Below are 20,377 nucleotides of genomic sequence, written 5' to 3' on the forward strand. Positions count from 1 at the left end.
CATCTACGAAAACTGGAGGAAAAAGCCCAACAACTTAGTTTTCAGTTGAATTTCTGAGAAGCATACCTGAAGGCTAACTTACCCTGTATGTCCTGAAATAAAGTAGATGTATTTTGACAATTCAGTTCCAAGTATCCTAAATAGTCTACCTATGAAATACTTAACTGCTTTTTCTTCAAATTGAGCTTCTTCCTGATTTTTCATTGCAGTCTGACTAGCATCTTCCAAAGGTGGCATTTTAAATAGTAGCTTTGGCTGTTTAAGAGAGAATGTAAGTAAAGAAAAAGGTGTTGGCAAGCTCTATTATCTTAAAATAACTTAAAGCACTATAAATAGTAATAGCTATAAAAACAACACTAAGAGGATCATAATAATTTCTAATGATTTTTAAAGTTTCTGCATTTAGAGAAAATGACCTCACATAGGATTTTAAAATGCTCTCTCAAATAACTGGGTACCCAAATGAAAGTCACAAATTTTAGGGAAAACATTATTTGAATTTTAAAATATTTTACTCTTCAGGATTATAAATAAGAGAGTAGTGATTAATTTCAAAATATCCCCAGCTGTTTTGCTTTCAAAATCATTCCTGGAAGAAACTGATCCCAGATTCCAAAGTCTATGGAATGAGAGAGGAAATAAGACGTGAGTTGTTAGCAGATGTACCTGGGCAGTTTAGCTAGTAATGAAAGCTCCTTAACACTAATAACCTTACCTGTGGATAACAGACCACTAATGCAGTGTGATTCGACAGTTCAGGAAGGTCTGACTGAATACCCCAAATTATACTTTCCTTCAATTTGCAAAATTATTTAAAATTCTACCAACAGAAATTTATTCTTTGAGGAAGAATTCAAACATTAATTCCCCTCGGCAGTTCATCTTTCAAAAGACAGACATTTTTGAGACTGAAAACCATAAAGTATAGTTTACTCCAAGGCAGAGGTCAGCAAGGTAGGACAGTAGGTCACTTCAACCTGCTGCCTGTCTTTATCTGTCCACCAGCTAAGAATGGTTTTCACATTTTTACTTGGTTGGAAAAAAATCAATACTTCACAACATGTCAACATTATAAGAAATTTAAATTTCACCTTCCATAAATAAAGTATTGTTAGAACATAGCCCACTCATTTCTTTACAAACTTTATATGGCTGTTTTCATTCTACGATGTCAGAGTTGAGTTGTTGCATGAGAGAGCGTATGGCCTGTGAAAGTATGAAAATGTTTAGAACCTGGTCCTTTACAGGAAGTTTGGCCACCTTCCTTTCTAAGGTGTTGGTGTCCTATGAGAATTACTTCCAGTCTCACAGAGGTCACCCTGGAGCAAACCTTGTAAGGTTCTGGAAGGAGTAGATAAGGTGAGACATACTGACCAGGGATAAGAAAATAAAGTAAGAACCAGAAAATTTTTATTCAACTTTTAAACCATTCCTCAGGCCATGTAAGTTTCTTCCTTTTGTCCTTTATCTCTTTTATCCACCATTTGTTCTTTCCTTCTGGTGTCTTTCCCCGCTTCATTGCTTCCTTTCTTGTTACCTCCCTCCCTTCCACTCATTTATTCATTTAATTAATTCACCCATTCATCCATGTTTATTGACAGACACACTGTGATAGACACTGAGTATACAGTTATCAACAACAAAGGTAAGGTCTCTCTGCCTTCACAGAGCCTACGTATCAAAGAAGACAGGAACATGAATGCAGCAGATACCCAGGAACTGTCATGGGGGGTAAGGGCGGAGGTTTGCTTTAGACAGGTTAATTAGGTTTAGTTCCCAAGAAGAGGTGATATTTGAGCAGAGACTCTAAAGGATGAAAAAGAGCTATCACTGAAAGAGTGAAGGGAAAAGCATTATGTACAGTAGCAAAGGCACAGGTCCCGTCATAGGAAAGAATTTCATTAATTTAATGAATAAAAAGACACTGGAATGTGCACCGTGGTTGCTAAAGAAAACACTCCTTTAAATTGCCAGTATCATAAAAATCAACACTATTTATTAAAAGCTTATTATTTTCAAAAACTGTATTGGGTGTTTCTCATGTATGTTCTCATTTAATGCTCACAAAAACCCTCAGTAGGTGAAAATTATTAATTTCATTCATTTAAATCAGAGAAACAGACTTCAAACATATATGTACTTTAAATTTTACATTGTAATTAAATGTTGGCACTTAGACTGTAATCCGGGTCCACCTGAGTCAAAGGAGTCTATACTAACTCTGAGAGACAAGTTGAAGTGTGTGTATGTATATATGGGTATGGATGTATATGTGTGTATACATAGGTATATTTGTTTATTTAACAGATCTACAGAATGGAGTAGTGGAAATACCACTTGCTGACAGTGCAGATTTATGAGCAAATAGTCAATAAATGGCAGTGTTACCATCAGGGTTATTTTTGTACGCATTTTACATCCCAGTGGGATATCCTGGAAAACTGTTCTAGAGTCTTTTCTCAAAATTACACAGGCCAGAAGAGCATTCTAAAAACCTCATTTTTGACAGTTGTCATGTGACAGTGTTAAAAAACACTATATCACAATACAATATAATGTTCAAATAAAAACCATTAACTGTATACATTATAATATTTATTTCACTGTGTAATAAAAAGGATTATATTTTTGCCATGACTTTCTCAAGTAGGTTGCAACTCTTTCTGACTTTTGGGTCTACATTAGGCCACCAGAAAGCACACAGTCAATACCACGAGGGAAAGAGCAGAAGAAAAGGTATAGGAAAGCAAAGCTCTACACTTAATTAGCACTGATGTTGTGCAGTTAAATGGCATCTCTATAGTGCTGGTCTCTCAGTTCTTTAAGGTCTGAGCTACAGGAGATTAGATTCATCACTGAGCCCATAAATGGTCTCTTTCCTCCAACCTGGTTCCATTTGTGACAAGTTTATTAGTTCTCTGTAACAATGAAATGAGAACCAGTGGTTTCAAGTATAAACAGAATGTAGTAAAGACATGGAATCCCTTGTAGGTAGTATGTTTTTATTTCATTTTATGGGCAAATATAGAAATATTACTAATAGACATCAAATGTTATTTATTAGCATGTTAATAAGGCTTTACACTTTTTTTTTTTGGCTTTACACTTTTAAAAGTAAACACTGAACTTCTAACAAATTAAACTTAGAATAGTAAGTGTAAGGCAGATACTCTGGCAAAGGAATGCCCTTCAGAATTAATTTTTTAAAACCAAAATAATCACCAATCAGGATAAAAGGACAAAGATATAAAAGGAGATGCTTATTAGTTATTCTTTCAGCTCAGTTTAGTTCTATGGCATTTTGCACAACTTAAAATTTATGCAAACGTTTTCAGTGTTGCCTTTAATTTTTGCCAGAATATTTTGAACCTGGTTTAAAACTGAAATTGAAGAAGCCTAAGGAGGGCTTTAATAACAACTTTCTTCAGTCTGTTTGTTTAAAACGTGATGAATAAGCAAAAAGAAAAGGTGCAGAATTGAAAAAGAAAAATGAAAGAGAAAAAAAAAACTTCTCCTTCCTAGAAGTGTTTGAGATTACTGGATTACTCGTAATCTTGCACCAGGAATTGAAATCTTCCTCACATACTCATAGCCAGATAGACAGCAACACTGTTAAGTCACTCTACACATGTAAGCTGAGGGTCTAGGGGTTTATAAGTAGATTTAAAGTTACAGAAAGGCAGGAAGAAGTTTCACTAATAATACCCCAGCATTGCCCGACTTATTTAATGCACTCTCTCAAATTTGTTTCACTACTTATAGTCTTTTTCTCTTGAGGGGGTTAGTTAGTATTTTACCACAGTTCAGTCCAGTCGCTCAGTCGTGTCCGACTCTTTGCGACCCCATGAACCGCAGCACGCCAGGCCTCCCTGTCCATCACCAACTCCTGGAGCCCGTTCAAGCTCGTGTCCATTGAGTCGGTGACTTTACCGCAATAAATGCTTTATTTGTTTGACAATAAATCTAACAGAAAAAAATGGAAGATGTTTAAAGGCAGAAATGCCAGGAACCCAAACAAAAAGTGAAGAAATTCTGACCTCCGTAAGGTCATGAGGCACGTAAGTACAGTAGCGCAGAGGACGACGAATGAATTCTAACACAAGTCCTAGCCCTGCTGCTTACTGGCTCAACAAGCTATGCACCTTCGCCTTTTTATCTATGAATGAGAACAAGATTATCTCACAGGTTGTGGCAAGGAGCAAATGACACACATGCAGAAGTTTTAGCAGTTTTAGCAGTGTATGACACAAAAGAATTGCTTGGTAGCTATTAACATTATGCGTTAACAAGACAGAGGGTGATTTTTTTTTTCTCTTCTCCTTAATGTACAGATCATCACCCTCTGGGATTGATTTAGCACAATCTTGATAGGAATTAACAAATGCTAAATAAGTATTTGCTAATAGACTGAACTATAACATGAGTGAGTTTCCAAGATCCCAGACTAGGGAAATGCTCTGTTTATTTACATTCTGGAAAATCAGCCAGGCATGGGAATTGGAGATAGCCCTTGATGTGAGAACTATACTTTCTTTCAGCGATATCCAATTGATATTTAGAACCTTAGAGATTTGTTTTATGAGTCGGTAGAAATCGCTTCACCCAGAAATATGTCACTTCTGAGCAATTGTTTCCAAATGTGCTGTGCATCAACATCATTAGAGTACTGCTTTTCACAACTGCCATTGTTATCAGGAGATAAAATAGATAAACATAGAGAAAACAATTTGTTCTTGATGTTCAGTCAATCAGTTGTGTCTGACTTGTTGCAACCCCATAGGCTGTAGCACGCCAGGCTTCTCTGTCCTTCACCATCTCCCAGAGCTTGCTCAAACTCATGTCCATTGAGTCAATGATGCCATCCAACCATCTCATCCTCTGTTGTCCCCTTCTCCTCCTGCCTTCAGTCTTTCTCAACATCAGGCTCTTTTGCAATGAGTCAGTTCTGCACATCAGGTGGCCAAAGTACTGCTGTTTCAGCTTCAGCTTCAGTCCTTCCAGTTAATATTCGGGACTGATCTCCTTTAGGATGGACTGGTTGGATCTCCGTGCAGTCCAAGGGACTCAAGAGTCTTCTCCAACACCACAGTTCAAAAGCATCAATTCTTCGGCGCTCAGCTTTCTTTATCATCCAACTCTCACATCCATACACGACTACTGGAAAAACCATAGCTTTGACTAGTCAGACCTTTGTCAGCAAAGTAATGTCTCTGCTTTTTAATATGCTGTCTAGGTTGGTCATAACTTTTCTTCCAAGGAGCAAGTGTCTTTGAATTTCATGGCTGCAGTCACCATCTGCAGAGATTTTGGAGCCCACAAAAATAAAGTCTGTCATTGTTTCCATTGTTTCCCCATCTATTTGCCATGAAGTGATGGGACTGGATGCCATGATCTTAGTTTTCTGAATGTTGAGTTTTAAGCCAACTTTTTCACTCTTCTCTTTCACTTTCATCAAGAAAACACAATGTTATGACCTAAATATTTGTGTTCCCACAAAATTCACAGGTTGAAATCCCAGTTCCCGTGATGATATTAGAAGCTGGGGTCACTGGGAAGTGGTTAGGTCAGAAGTGGAGACCTCATCAATGGACTCCAGCTTGCTCTCCATCTGCTATGAACCAGGAAGAAGGCTGGATACTGAATTTAAATCTGCCAACATAAATACTGAATACAGATAGTGAATCTGCCTTGATCTTAGATTCCCTGACCTTCAGAACTGTTTTCCAGTTTAAACCACTCAGTCCATGGTATTTTTGTTATAGCAACCAGAATGGACTAAAACAGCCTAATGGTAGGCTGTCCAAAGTCTGAGGCTGATCTTGGGATGTGACCTGAGAAGAACAAGCAGATATACATTGTGGAGTGGGTCTTGAACTGATCACTTACACTGCAACCCAAATGAAGCTATCCCAAGTCGTAAGGTGATAGCTGACTCTGGAAAAGTGGACAAAACTCCCAGCCAAACCCAGCACAGGGAAACATCATAACAGGCTTGATGGTTTTCATTTCTCACAAGAACACTTAAGGTGCTCTCTGAGCTTAGACTGTGATGAAGGGACAGGGGATGTATTCTGAAGTATTGCTTTTTATGATGTCAACTGCAAAGGGGATAGAGACAGATGAAATAAATCCCCCCCTTGTGGCAGAAATTTATAAAAGCTGTAACACATATTTAGTTTCCACTACTGAAGTTTTTAGCAAACTTTCTGTACAGGGTAATATTTGGGCTTTAGAGTTCAAAGACTACATTTTGTCTTTGCATTTTAAAAATATTTCCAAATAGCATTGGTTTTTAGAAACTTTTTTAAAAGTCTGATTCAAGGAGACTGCTGAATCTTGAAGACTTATACTTTGCATCTCTTTGGATAAACAGAACCAGCCATGGTTTTATACTTTTTTATTCTAAAAAGAAACAATCCAGTCAATCAACTCCCATACACTCAGATACAAGAATAGTTCACTCTCAAGGTATTCTATTTTCCACTTTTATTCTGTCATAAATTTGGAATTAAAATTAAGTTGCAAATTTCAGGTAAAATAGGATGATAAAATTTAATGATGACTAAAATTTCAAGTGAAATCTATCTAACTGGGCTTGGTTCTCTGCTGTCCTGAGGCCTCTTGATGTAGTACATTGAAGTCTGCAAATCTAATTGGCTGAGACCCTGCCTGACCCTAATACAGATTGCTAGCATTTTATCTCTGCTGAGAACTCATACCAAATTTAAGGCTTGTTAAGTCTTTACACCTTTTGAGAAAACAGAGATTTTAATGAACCATTAAGTCATCTAGCCCTGAAAGGGGCAAAGTGTTGCCAATGGTCCATCCCCCATAATAACCCAGGTGTTGTTTTAAGTCATTGTTAGGCACATTATTCTTTAATCATACATCAGGAAAAAAAAAAAAAAAACAGATACACAAAGAGATCTGCCTACATTTTGAAGAATGCATCTTGGGAAGAATAAGTTCATACGCATTACATTTTTGTTTCTGGAAATTGTAGAAGCTCCATTATAACTTTCATGAGTCAGCTGAAGGATAAGGAAGATAGTGAATTTACCTTCCAGTTGAATAAAGCCTTAAATAGTCCATCCCAATTATCAATTTATTCAAATTGGGACTTCTAAAAATGTACTTTAGTATCTCCTAAGCAATTTGGAATCCCTGGGGAAATTTAAATTTCTTTTACCAAACCCTCAACTCTTCTGGAGATCCAGTGGTAGAATGGAGCCCCCCAAATCACCCTCACCATCCTTTCAGAAGGAATGTAGGGACTCTTAGCTATCCCTAGCCCCCCTTTCTACCCAAATCACTAAAATCCCCAAACTACTATGGAGTTTGAAAATCCAGGTCGGGCTTTCTACAGTCAGGCAGGATGATTGACAGCAAAACCACAGCAATGACCCAGTTGGTCTGACACTGCTGCTGCTGCTGCTAAGTCACATCAGTCGTGTCCGACTCTGTGCGGCCCCACAGACAGCAGCCCACCAGGCTCCTCTGTCCCTGGGATTCTCCAGGCAAGAACACTGGAGTGGGTTGCCATTGCCTTCTAGCCCAGTTTATAACATGGCTGCTCACTAGGGGAGGACCAGCCATCTACTGGGACTACTGGGTTAACATCCTATCCTGTCAGCCTTTGTCAGGGCAATTAATTTGCCTGGGTCAGTTTTCTGTCTTTGGTGGTTTGTCTTGCCCAGTTTATCTCCAATGAAGTGACTGCTAGCTCTACACTGGAATTCTTTTCCATATTATAATATACTCATTAATATTTATTAGACTTGTTCCAAAAGAACTGAGAAATTTGAGTTTAATTTTTTTTCTTCAAAACAGCACACTGCCATAGGCTACTCTATAAGCAGTTGAAATGAAGTAATGACTGAGAAAAAGATTATCTTCTCTTTCTGGCTCATTTCAAATGCTTTTGCCTAAGCACTATTAAAATAACAAAAACAAAATTGCACACCTGCCCCTTCACTCTCAAAACATTTCTAAAAAAATTAATCAAACCCTTCAAATGGAAGAACCCAGACTATTTTTAAAAGTTATCTAGGATAGGAATTAAATATAATTATGGGTCATTTGAAAAACAAGTCAATAATGCACTTAATGTCCTTCAAGGCCATTGCTTCTGAAATGTCTAAAAAATAGTACTGTTTCAAAAAACCTACATCCAATTTTTAAAAATTAAATGAAGGATTCATCTCATTTTAAATGAAAGTACTGATACTGAAGAAAGTATCCAGAAATACTTGTGACATTTATAGATCCTACTATTAAAATGTTCCCTTTTTCTGAAAATAATGAGACTGCTATTCATATGTAGCCCATATACTCAATTTCATCACAGCCACATGCAACTGTTTTCCCTTTATCATTATACTTAGTAGCTATCCAAGGGCATAACACATCCTTTAGCAAAGTCATAACTGCCCAGTGGAAGAGAGGAGAAGGGGAGGAGACAGTGAGGGAAGGGCCATGAGTGCGGTCTTAGGAGGGCAGCGGTGTTTCTTGCTTCAGTGTCCAGCGTGCAGCGCATAGCTGGTGCATGGCAGGTGCAAATAAACAGACCACATATGGAATCGGTATTTTGGAGGACCTGCCAGATACCAAGGTTTATACATTTCTAATCATAGTTAAACCCCTCAACGGGCTTATGAAGTCAGCAATATTACTATCTCTAATTTATAGACATGAATACTGCCTAAATGACCTAAGGATGGCCTAGTAAAAGATGAAGATGAATAAAGAAAAATCATGTTCATAATCATCTATTTTTATCTCATTTAAAATAAAACCAAAAGAATCAGATGATGGTAAGTTAGCATATGAGGAGGGGCATAATCATACTTCAGATACCCTGTTAAGTGACTGTCATAGGTAGCAATTTGAAGCTTTTCATAACTAAGCATGATACTGTTCTGGTGTGCTCTGCATTCTGGGGTTCACAAAGCAACAAGGGGGAAAGCAAGAAATTGATGAGGGGTGAACCAGCTAGGCTGGAGATTTAAAAACTAAAAACAAATAACAGCAGCAACACCTACCACTAGCCTCCCTCACAAGCCAGTTGTCAGTCACTGAATACTTTTCAATTAAATTGAAGAAAAATGTATTACCTTTTGTGTATATTTTAAATGTTTCAGCTGATTTGCAGCGGATTAAGGAAGGGATTTGCTTATTTCAATGTACCTCAAACTCATATGCAAAGAGGACTGTGATATAGAGCCACACATTTATAGTCAAAGACAATACTTCGTTTTTAAGAAGAGCAGCACACAATGTAACTGCAAATGAATGTCACGAAAAAAGAAAGAAAGAACAAGACAGTGCTAAATGCCAGTGAAGAATTTTGGTAATTGCCAGATGCATTGTAAAAATCACTGTCAAATATGTTTGTCTCCATTGTTTGTGATTCCTCTAAAGACTGAAAAAAAAATCCTCTCTGCTGCCCCACCCCCCCCATCATTTGATCCTTCTCTATTCCCAAAGATTCCTACCACTCACGACAAAAAACTCACTTATTGACATTTTGTTCCAGTTCTACTTTCAAAGTGGGAGAAGAGAGCAGGACAGAGAGAAAGAGGGTGAGTGAAAGTAAGTGTGTGTGTGTGTGCATGTATGTGTGTGTCCAAGAATGACAAAACTTGGAATTCGACTACAAATTTTTTTAAAAAAATTAATTCTAGGACAGGGATGGTTGTTGCTTTGTTAATGGGAAGACCTCACAGAGAGCCAGGATTTCAGTTCAATTCACCCGCTCAGTCGTGTCCGACTCTGCAACCCCATGGACTGCAGTACGCCAGGCTTCTCGGTCCATCAGCAACTCCCGGAGCTTACTCAAATTAATGTCCATTGAGTCGGTGATGCCATCCAACCATCTCATCCTCTGCCGTCCCCTTCTCCTCCTGCCTACAATCTTTCCCAGCATCAGCGTCTTTTCCAAGGAGTCAGTTCTTTGCATCAGATGGCCAAATATTGGAGCTTCAGCTTTAGCATCAGTCCTTCTAATGAATATGCAGGACTGATATCCTTTAGGATGGACTGGGATCTCCCTGTAGTACAAGGGACTCTCAAGAGTCTTCTCCAACACCACAGTTCAAAAGCATCAATACTTCGGTGCTCAGCTTTCTTTATAGTCCAACTCTCACATTCATACATGACTACAGGAAAAATCATAGCTTTGACCAGACGGATCATTGTTGGCAAAGTAATGTCTCTACTTCTTAATTGCTCCTAGGTTGGTCGTAACTTTCCCTCCAAGGAGCAAGGGTCTTTTAATTTTCTGGCTGCAGTCACCATCTGCAGTGATTTTGGAGCCCAAGAAAATAAAGTCTCACATCGTTTCCATTTTTCCTCCATCTATTTGCCATCAAGTGATGGGACCAGATGCCAAGATCTTAGTTTTCTGAATGCTGAGCTTTAAGTCAACTTTTTCACCCTCCTCTTTCACTTTCATCAAGCGGCTCTTTAGTTCTTCATTTTCTGCCATAAGGGTAGTGTCATCTGCCTATCTGAGGTTATTGATACTTCTCCCAGCAATCTTGATTCTACTGTGTGCTTCATCCAGCCCAGCATTTCGCATGATGTATTCTGCATATAAGTTAAATAAGCAGGGTGAGAGTATACAGCCTTGATGTACTCCTTCCCTGATTTGGAATCAGTCTGTTGTTCCATGTCCAGTTCTAACTGTTGCTTCTTGACCTACATACAGATTTCTCAGGAGGCAGGTCCAGTGGTCTGGTATTCCCATCTCTTGAAGAATTTTCCACAGTTTGTTGTGATCCACACAGTCAAAGGCTTTGGTATAGTCAATAAAGCAGAAGTAGATGTTTTTCTGGAACTCTCTTGCTTTTTCGATGATCCAACGGATGTTGGCAATTTGATCTCTGGTTTCTCTGCCTTTTCTAATTCCAGCCTGAACATCTGGAAGTTCACAGTTTATGTACTATTGAAGCCTGGCTTGGAGAATTTTGAGCATTACTTTACTAGCATGTGAGATGAGTGCAATTGTGTGGTAGTTTGAACATTCTTTAGCATTGCCTTTCTTTGGGATTGGAAAGAAAACTGACCTTTTCCAGTCTTGTGGCCACTGCTGAGTTTTACAAATTTACTGGCATATTGAGTGCAGCATTTTCACAGCATCATCTTTTAGGATTTGAAATAGCTCAACTGGAATTCTATCACCTGCACTAGCTTTGTTAATAGTGATGCTTCCTAAGACCCACTTGGCTTCGCATTCCAGGATGTCTGGCTCTAGGTGAATGATCACACCATCATGATTATCTGGGTCATGAAGATTTTTTTGTATAGTTCTTCTGTGTATTCTTGCCACCTCTTCTTAATATCTTCTGTTTCTGTTAGGTCGAACCATTTCTGTCCTTTATTGTGCCCTTCTTTGCATGAAATGTTCCCTTGGTATCTCTAATTTTCTTGAAGACATCTTTAGTCTTTTCCATTCTATTGTCTTCCTCTAATTCTTTGCACTGATCACTGAGGAAGGCTTTCTTATCTCTCCCTGCTATTCTTTGGAACTCTGCACTCAAATGGGTATATCTTTCCTTTTCTCCTTTGCTTTTCGCTTCTCGTCTCTTCTCAACTATTTGTAAGGCCTCCTTAGACAACCATTTTGCCTTTTTGCATTTCTTTTTCTCAGGGATGGTCTTGATCACTGCCTTTTGTACAATGTCATGAACCTCTGTCCATAGTTCTTCAGGCAGTCTATCAGATCTAATCCCTTGAATCTGTTTCTCACATCCACTGTATAATCATAAAGGGTTTGATTTAGGTCAAACCTGAATCGTCTAGTGGCTTTCCCTAGTTTCTTCAAATTAAGTCTGAACATGTGCCTATAAATAAGAGACAAGTAGGGTGGTATTCAGGCTTCCCTGATGACCTGGGTTCGATCCCTGGGTCAGGAAGATCCCCTGGAGAAGGGACTGGCAATCCACTCCAGTATTATTGCCTGGAGAATTCCATGGACAGAGGAGCCTAGAGGGCTACAGTCAGACACAACTGAGCAATTAACACACATACACACAAAGTGGTATTCATTTGTTATTTAGTCAATTTTAATAGCGCCATGAAATGATGCTTTTGAACTGTGGTTTTGGAGAATAAGCTTAAGAGTCCCTTGAACTGCAAGGAGATCCAACCAGTCCATCCTAAAGGAAATCAGTCCTGAATATTCATTGGAAGGACTGATGTTGAAGCTGAAACTCCAATATTTTGGCCACCTATGTGAAGAACCGACTCATTTGAAAAGACCCTGATGCTGGGAAAGATTGAAGGTGGGATGAGAAGGGGATAAAAGAGGGTGAGATGGTTGGATGGCATCACTGACTCATGAGTCTGAGTAAACTCTGGGAATTTGTGATAGACAGGGAGGCCTGGCATGCTGCAGTCCATGGGGTCGCAAAGAGTTGGACACGACTGAGCGACTGAACTGAACTGAATGAGTAGTTACTATGGTGAGACATTAGGCTACCCAGGTGATTTTTTGCAAAAGTGAATGACTTATTTCATAAATGACACGAAATTACAGTTTTTATTTTAAAATATTAGCTAAATGGATTCAAGGACTGAACAATTTTTTACTCAGGTAATATATTTGTTAGGCTTCCTGACATTATATTCTCTAGAATTTATTTTCTTTAGATCTTAGACTCCTTTGCAGGATTTTCATCCTTAGCCTGTATTTAACTCTTGGTGCTCCACAGGGTTAAGTTTTAATTTTTTTTATCTGACATACTTTCCTGAGAGTTCTCATGGCTCCTGCGCATCATCTATAAAATATGGAGACCAGAACTGACGACACCACATTCCACACCTCCAGTTCAACATAGGAACCCCTCTCTTACCATCGTTCCCTGGATGTTTTAAGGCACCCAAACCCAAACACCATGAAAGTGAACTAATCAACTCCCCCTTAATCTCACATCCATCCATGAAGTTGCCCAATCAAGAAACCTAAATGTCATTCTTAACTCTTTCTTTTAAACTTCCTAACAACCTAAAACTACTTCCCTGGTGACTCAGCTGATAAAGAATCTGCTTGCAATGCTGGACATTCCCACATTGGGAAGTTCAATCCCCAGGTTGGAAAGATCCCCTAGAGAAGGGAATGGCAACCCACTCCAGTATTCTTGCCTAGAGAAGTCCATGGACAGAGGAGCCTTATCCTCATCCATCAGAGGACAGACAAAATGAATACCACAGTCACAGAAAACTAGCCAAACTGATCACATGGATCACGACCTTGTCTAACTCAGTGAAACTAACATCCGTGCTGGGCAGGGTCGCCCAAGATGGACGGGTCATGGTGGAGAGTTCTGACAAAACGTGGTCCACTAGAGAAGGGAATGGCAAACCACTTTGCCTTGAGAACCCATGAACAGTACAAAAAGGCAAAAAGATAGGACTCCCCAGGTCAGTAGGTGCCAAATATGCTAATGGAGATCAGTGGAGAAATAACTGCAGAAGGAATGAAGAGCCAAAGCAAAAACAGCACCCAGCTGTGGATGTGACTGGTGATGGAAGTGAAGTCTGATGCTGTAAAGAACAATACTGCATAGGAACCTGGAATGTTAGGTTCATGAATCAAGGTAAATTGGATATGGTCAAACAGGAGATGGCAAGAGTGAACATAGACATTTTAGGAATCAGCAAATTAAAATGGACTGGAATGGGTGAATTTAACTGAGATGACCATTATATCTACTACTGTGGGCAAGAATCCCTTAGAAGAAATGGAGCAGCCCTCACAGTCAACAAAAGAGTCCAAAATGCAGTACTTGGGTGCTATATCAAAAATGACAGAATGATCTCTGTTCATTTCCAAGGCAAACCATTCAACATCCCAGTAAGCAAAGTCTATACCCACCCCCACCACTAATGCTGAGGAAGCTGAAGTTGAACATTCTATGAAGACCTACAGGACCTTCTAGAACTAACATCCAAAAAAGATGTCCATTTCGTCATAGGGGACTGGAATGTAAAAGTAGGAAGTCAAGAAACGTCTGGAGTAACAGGTAAATTTGACCTTGGAGTACAAAATGAAGCATGGCAAAGGCTAACAGAGTTTTACCAAGAGAATGCACTAGTCACAGCAAACACCCTCTTCCAACAACACAAGAGATGACTCTACACATGGACATCACCAGATGATCAATACCGAAATCAGATTGATCATATTCTTTGCAGCCAAAGATGGAGAAGATCCATACAGTCAGCAAAAACAAAAGTGGGAGCTGACTATGGATCAGAGCATGAACTCCTTATACAAAATTCAGACTTATTTTGAAAAAAGTAGGGAAAACCACCAGAGCATTCAGGTGTGACCTTAATTAAATCCCTTATGACTATACAGTGGAAGTAACAAATAGATTAAAGGAATTAGACCTGATAGAGTACCTGAAGAACTATGGACAGAGGTTCGTGATATTGTACAGGAGGCAATGATCAAGACTATTCCCAAGGAAAAGAAATGAAAAATGCAAAATGGTTGTTTGAGAAGGCCTTAAAAACAGCTGAAAAAAAGAAAAGTTAAAAGCAAAGGAGAAAATGAAAGATATACCCATCTGAATACAGAGTTCCAAGAATAGCAAGGAGAGATAAGAAAGCCTTCCTCAGTGATCAGTGCAAAGAAATTGAGGAAAACAACAGAATGGGAAAGACTACAGATCTCTTCAATAAAATAAGAGATATCAAGGGAACATTTCATGCAAAGATGGGCTCAATAAAGGACAGAAATGGTATAGACCTAACAGAAGCAGAAGGTATTAAGAAGAGGTGGCAAGAATATACAGAAGACCTATATAAAAAAGATCTTCATGACACAGATAATCATTATCATGTGATCTCTCACCTAGAGCCAGACATCCTGGAATGTGAAGTCAAGTGGGCCTTAGGAAGCATCACTACGAACAAAACTAGTGGATGTGATGGAATTCCAGTTGAGCTATTTCAAATCCTAAAAGATGATGCTGTGAAAGTGCTGCACTCAATTTGCCTGCAAATCTGGAAAACTCAGCAGTGGCCACGGTGCTGGAAAAGGTCAGTTTTCATTCCAATCCCAAAGAAAGGCAATGCCAAAGAATGCTCAAACTACCACACAATTGCATTCATCTCACACGCTAGTAAAGTAATGCTCAAAATTATCCAAGCCAGGCTTCAGCAATACGTGAATCATGAACTTCCAGATGTTTAAGCTGGTTTTAGAAAAGGCAGAAGAACCAGAGATCAAATTGCCAACATCTGCTGGATCACTGAAAAAGCAAAAAAGTTCCAGAAAAACACTTACTTCTGTTTCAGTGACAACACCAAAGCCTTTGACTGTGTGGATCACAACAAACCGTGGAAAATTCTTTGAAATATGGGAATACCAGTCCACCTGACCTGCCTCTTGAGAATTCTGTAGGTAGGTCAGGAAGCAACAGTTAGAACTGGACGTGGAACAACAGACTAGTTCCAAGTAGGAAAAGGAGTACATCAAGGCTGTGTATTGTCACCGTACTTATTTAACTTATATGCAGAGTACATCATGAGAAATGCTGGGCTGGAGGAAGCACAAGCTGGAATCAAGATTGCCAGGAGAAATATCAATAACCTCAGACACCATCCTAATGGCAGAATATGAAGAAGAACTACAGAGCCTCTTGATGAAAGTGAAAGAGGAGAGTGAAAAAGTTTGCTTAAAGCTCAGCATTCAGAGAACTAAGATCATGGCATTCGGTCCCATTACTTCATAGCAGATAGACGGGGAAACAGTGGAAACAGTGGCTGACTTTATTTTTCTGGGCTCCAAAATCACTGCAGATGGTGACTGCAGCCATGAAATTAAAAGATGCTTACTCCTTGGAAGGAAAGTTATGACCAACCTAGACAGCATATTAAAAAGCAGAGACATTACTTTGCCAACAAAGGTCCGTCTAGTCAGAGCTATGGTTTTTCCAGTGGTCATGTATGGATGTGAGAGTTGGATGATAAAGAAAGCTGAGCAATGAAGAATTGATGCTTTTGAACTGTGATATTGGAGAAGACTCTTGAAAGCCCCTTGGACTGCAAGGAGATCCAACCAGTCCATCCTAAAGGAATACAGCCCTGAATATTCATTGGAAGGACTGATGCTGAGGCTGAAACTCCAATACTTTGGCCACCTGATGTGAAGAGCTTACTTATTTGAAAAGACCCTGAAGCTGGGAAAGTATGAAGGCAGAAGGAGAAGGGGATGGCAGAGGATGAGATGGTTGGATGGCATCACTGACTCAACGGACATGAGTTTGAGTGGACTTCGTGAGTTGGTGATGGACAGGGAGGCCTGGCTTGTTGCAGTCCATGGGGTCACATAGAGTTGGACATGACTGAGCAACTGAACCGAACTGAAGGGAACATTTCATGCAAAGATGGGAAGAATAAAAGACAGAAATGGTATCGATGTAACAGAAGCAGAAGATACTAAGAAAAGGTGTCAAGAATACATAAAAGAGCTATACAAAAAAGGTCTTCATGACCCAGACAACCCCTATGGTGTATCACTAACTTACAGCCGGACATTCTGGATAGAGAAGTCAAGTGGGCCTTAGGAAGCATCACTATGAACAAAGCTAGTGCAGGCGATGGAATTCCAGTTGAGCTCTTTCAAATCCTAAAAGACAGTGCTATAAAAGTGTTGCATTCAATATGCCAGCAAATTTGGTAAACTCATCAGTGGCCACAGGACTGGAAAAGGTCAGGTTTCCTCCAATCCCAAAGAAAGGTGATGCCAAAGAATGCTCAAACTACTGCACAATTACACTATCTCACATGATAGCAAAGTAATGCTCAAAATTCTCCAAGCCAGGCTTCAACAGTACATGAACCGAGAACTTCCAGATGTTCAAGCTGGATTTAGAAAAGGCAGAGGAGCCAGAGATCAAATTACCAATATTCACTGGATCATTGAAAAAGCAAAAGAGTTCCAGAAAAACATCTACTACTGCTTCAGTGACAATGCCAAAGCCTTTGACTGTGTGGATCACAACAAAATATGGAAAATTTTTCGAGAGATGGGAATACCAGACCACCTGACCTGCCTCCTGAGAAATCTGTATGGAGGTCAAGAAGCAACAGTTAGAACCAAACATGGAACAATGGACTGGTTGCAAATTGTGAAAGGAGATCGTCATGGCTGCATATTATCGCCCTGCTGATTTAAATTATATGCAGAGTACACCACGAGAAATGCCAGGCTGGATGAAGCACAAGCTGGAATTAAGTTTGCCAGGAGAAATTCCAACCACCTCAGATTTGTAGATGACACCACCTTTATGGCAGAAAGCTAAGAGGAACTAAAGAGCCTCTTGATGAAAGTGAAAGAGCAGAATGAAAAAGCTGGCTTAAAACTGAAAAGTCAAAAAACTAAAATCATGGCAGCTGGTCCCATCACTTCATGACAGTTAGATGGGATACAATGGAAACAGTGACAGACTTTATTTTTTGGGCTCCAAAATCACTGCAGATGGTGAATGCAGCCATGAAATTAAAAGACGCTTGCTCCTTGGAAGAAAAGCTATCACAGACCTTGAAAGCATATTAAAAAGCAGAGACATTACCTGGCTGACAAAGGTTGGTCTGTATAGCCAAAGGTATGGTTTTTCTGGTAGTCATGTATGAGTGTGAGAGTTGCACCATAAAGAAGGCTAGCACTTAAGAAGTAATGGTTTCAAACTGTGGTGCTGGAGAAGACTCTAGAGTCCCTTGCACAGCAGGGAAATCAAACCAGTTATTCCTGAAGGAAATTAATCCTGAATATTCATTAGAAGGACTGATATTGAAGCTGAAGCTCCAATACTTTGGCCACTTGATGCAAAGAGCGGACTCATTGGAAAAGACCCTGATCCTGGGAAAGATTGAAGGCAGGAGGAGAAGGGGACAACAGAGGACGAGATGATTGGATGGCATCACTGACTCAATGGACACGAATTTGAGCAAGCTCTGGGAGATGGTATAGGACAGGGAAGCCTGACGTGCTGCAGTCCATGGGGTAGCAAAGAGTTGGACATGGCTGAGTGTCTGAGCAACACCAACAATCTAATAGTGCCCTAAATTTTTATACCCTAAAATATATTAAGAAACCACCCATTCCTCTTCACTCTCTCTGCTACCAGCCAATTCAAGTCAGCATCATCTCTTCCCAATATTCACACAAACATCTGCTTAATCGGTCTCTCTGGTTTCAATCTTGCCCGCCCCCAGTGATTTTAGACTCTACAGCCAGTTACTTCGTAAAAATGTAAATTTGATCATATTGCTGTCCTGTTTGAAACTCTTTACTAAAGGGTTTCTCATATACTAAAGATAGAATTCCAACTCCTTTATGAGATCTTTTAGACCTCTAATTTATCTTACAAATTCTTTTCTTGCCTCTCCTCTTTCAGATGCTACATTCCACCATATTGCTAGTCTCTCAGGTCCTTAAAAATGAAATTGATTCCTTAGGTCCTCCCATATCCTTCCTACTGCCTAGAACTTATTTTTACTCTACAACTACCAATGCTAACTCTTGGTTATCATTTAAACACTGGCTTCCTTTGAGAAGCCTACCTGGATTCCATTCCAACCCCGCTCTTCCTACCCACGTTCAACCCTCTGTACTTGCACCCAACATACCCTTATCTCCAACAAAGATGGGGGTTGTTATATGTTCCCACAATGATATAAACATTCTCTCTAACATAATTTTTAATATTTTATTATAAACACCTACTTAATATTTTTTTCATTAATTTTGGTATAAAAGGGCAACAAACTACCCAGTATAAGCAGCTTGTCCAGTACAGTGCCTTGCATAGAACTGCTGCTCAAGGAATATTTCTTCAATGAGTAAATGGAGCACCTTTGACTTTTAGAAACTGGGAAGTGTTTAGAGATAAATAAACACCCCTTATCCTTAAGGAGGATAACATTAAATGCAGAATGGCTGTTATACATAATTATATGATGATAATGAGTAAATAAAATTGACTTCAATTTGGATACATGGGGATTTGCTAACGTGGTAAATTGGAATTAAATATTTAGCTCTCCCTTCTGGGATAATCTAATTCACACTAAACACTTTTGGAAGACAGTTTTATGATTTTATATAACAGATGAGAAAATAGGCACAGCAAAGTTAATTGAGTAACTCAAGGTTACCCAGTGTATCAGAAGCAGAGCCAAGTTGTCAATATCTAGTACTTAGTGCTATCATTTTTAAAAACCATTTTGTCTTTTTCTGTGATTGTCAGACTTCAATCTGTATACTTTAACAGACTTCTCAAAAATATCTCTTGTACTATTTATATTTGCATATGGAAATTCACGAATGGAGGTATTTTGCGATGCATTTTCTTCTAGTCTTTAAAGTGCACGGCTTTCTGGGATGTGTCTCTACACTCCCGTGCACTCTGAGGTACTCCCTTCTTTGTTCTTAATGGAGTGTTCATGTGAGGCACTAATTGCCACCACAAAGTGCCAACGTTGAACTCTTCTGCACTGGACCTCACACTGGATACTCTACATCTTTAAGTGAGTTGGCTGGGGCATTCCATTGCACTCAGCGGACATTCTGGTGGAAAATGCCGCCAGGACTTAATAAATATTTGAGAAGCAACACAGGCTATTAAATTTAAGAGGATTTCTAGTTCCAACATTCATATTGTGAGAGAAATAAACTCAAAAAGGTTTATGATGCCATTTCAAAAGGCCAGATATGTACTAAGTACTCAATAAATATGCTTATATGTGGTATTCTGGGGCTAAAGGCAAACACAGGGCATAATCAAAAGGCATCAGAAAGCCTTTATCACTTTTTCACTATATACAATTAGTGTATAAACTTTCACTCTTTATAACAACAAGTATTGCTGATATTAATTTCTCAGGGACAGGGCAAGTATACACTTGAGATTTTTTCCCCTAGCCCCAGATTGGACCAACCAGGGCTCTTTCTTTTTATACCTGAATATAGCACAAGGTGTTAAAAGAATTTAAGCTGTATAAATTGTGGCTAACACATGAGACTTTTATTAGGTATGCAGTAATAAAATTAGGTATTTTATTAGGTATACTACACTCCTCTGAATCATTTTTTAGATCAGTTATACAATTTTCTCTCACCAGATACATTATCAAATAAAAGAATCCCCAATAAGAGAACATTTCCCTTGCTCTGTGAGCTTTGCTTAACCTGTCCTTTGTTCACCAGAAGCAAACATCTCTACCCCTAAAGCACTCAAGCCAGCTCATTATATCAGTCTCCAGCCCCGCCTTGCGGCTCCAGGCTCAGGAAGAACTCTAAATGTCCAAAGTATTTACTGTTCTTAATCCCCAGTGTGATGTTAAATGAATTGGTTCTGTCATG

At 39.2% G+C, this 20,377-nt stretch overlaps 1 protein-coding gene across 3 annotated transcripts in view; it reads right to left on the reverse strand.

Moving 5' to 3' along the window:
- The window catches only part of CEP128 (centrosomal protein 128), a 465,565-nt gene that overhangs the window by 75,709 nt on the left and 369,479 nt on the right, over positions 1 to 20,377 (reverse strand). For 2 of the 3 annotated variants that reach the window (XM_043472686.1, XM_043472685.1), the window contains one exon: positions 166 to 255. The exons of the other annotated variant lie outside the window; for it this stretch is intronic. In XM_043472686.1, coding sequence (XP_043328621.1) covers positions 166 to 255 — 90 coding nt within the window. The remainder of the gene's footprint in view (positions 1 to 165; positions 256 to 20,377) is intronic. 3 annotated transcript variants of the gene reach the window in all.

Source organism: Cervus canadensis, chromosome 6, assembly GCF_019320065.1.
Source record: "Cervus canadensis isolate Bull #8, Minnesota chromosome 6, ASM1932006v1, whole genome shotgun sequence".
Classification (NCBI taxonomy): domain Eukaryota; kingdom Metazoa; phylum Chordata; class Mammalia; order Artiodactyla; family Cervidae; genus Cervus; species Cervus canadensis.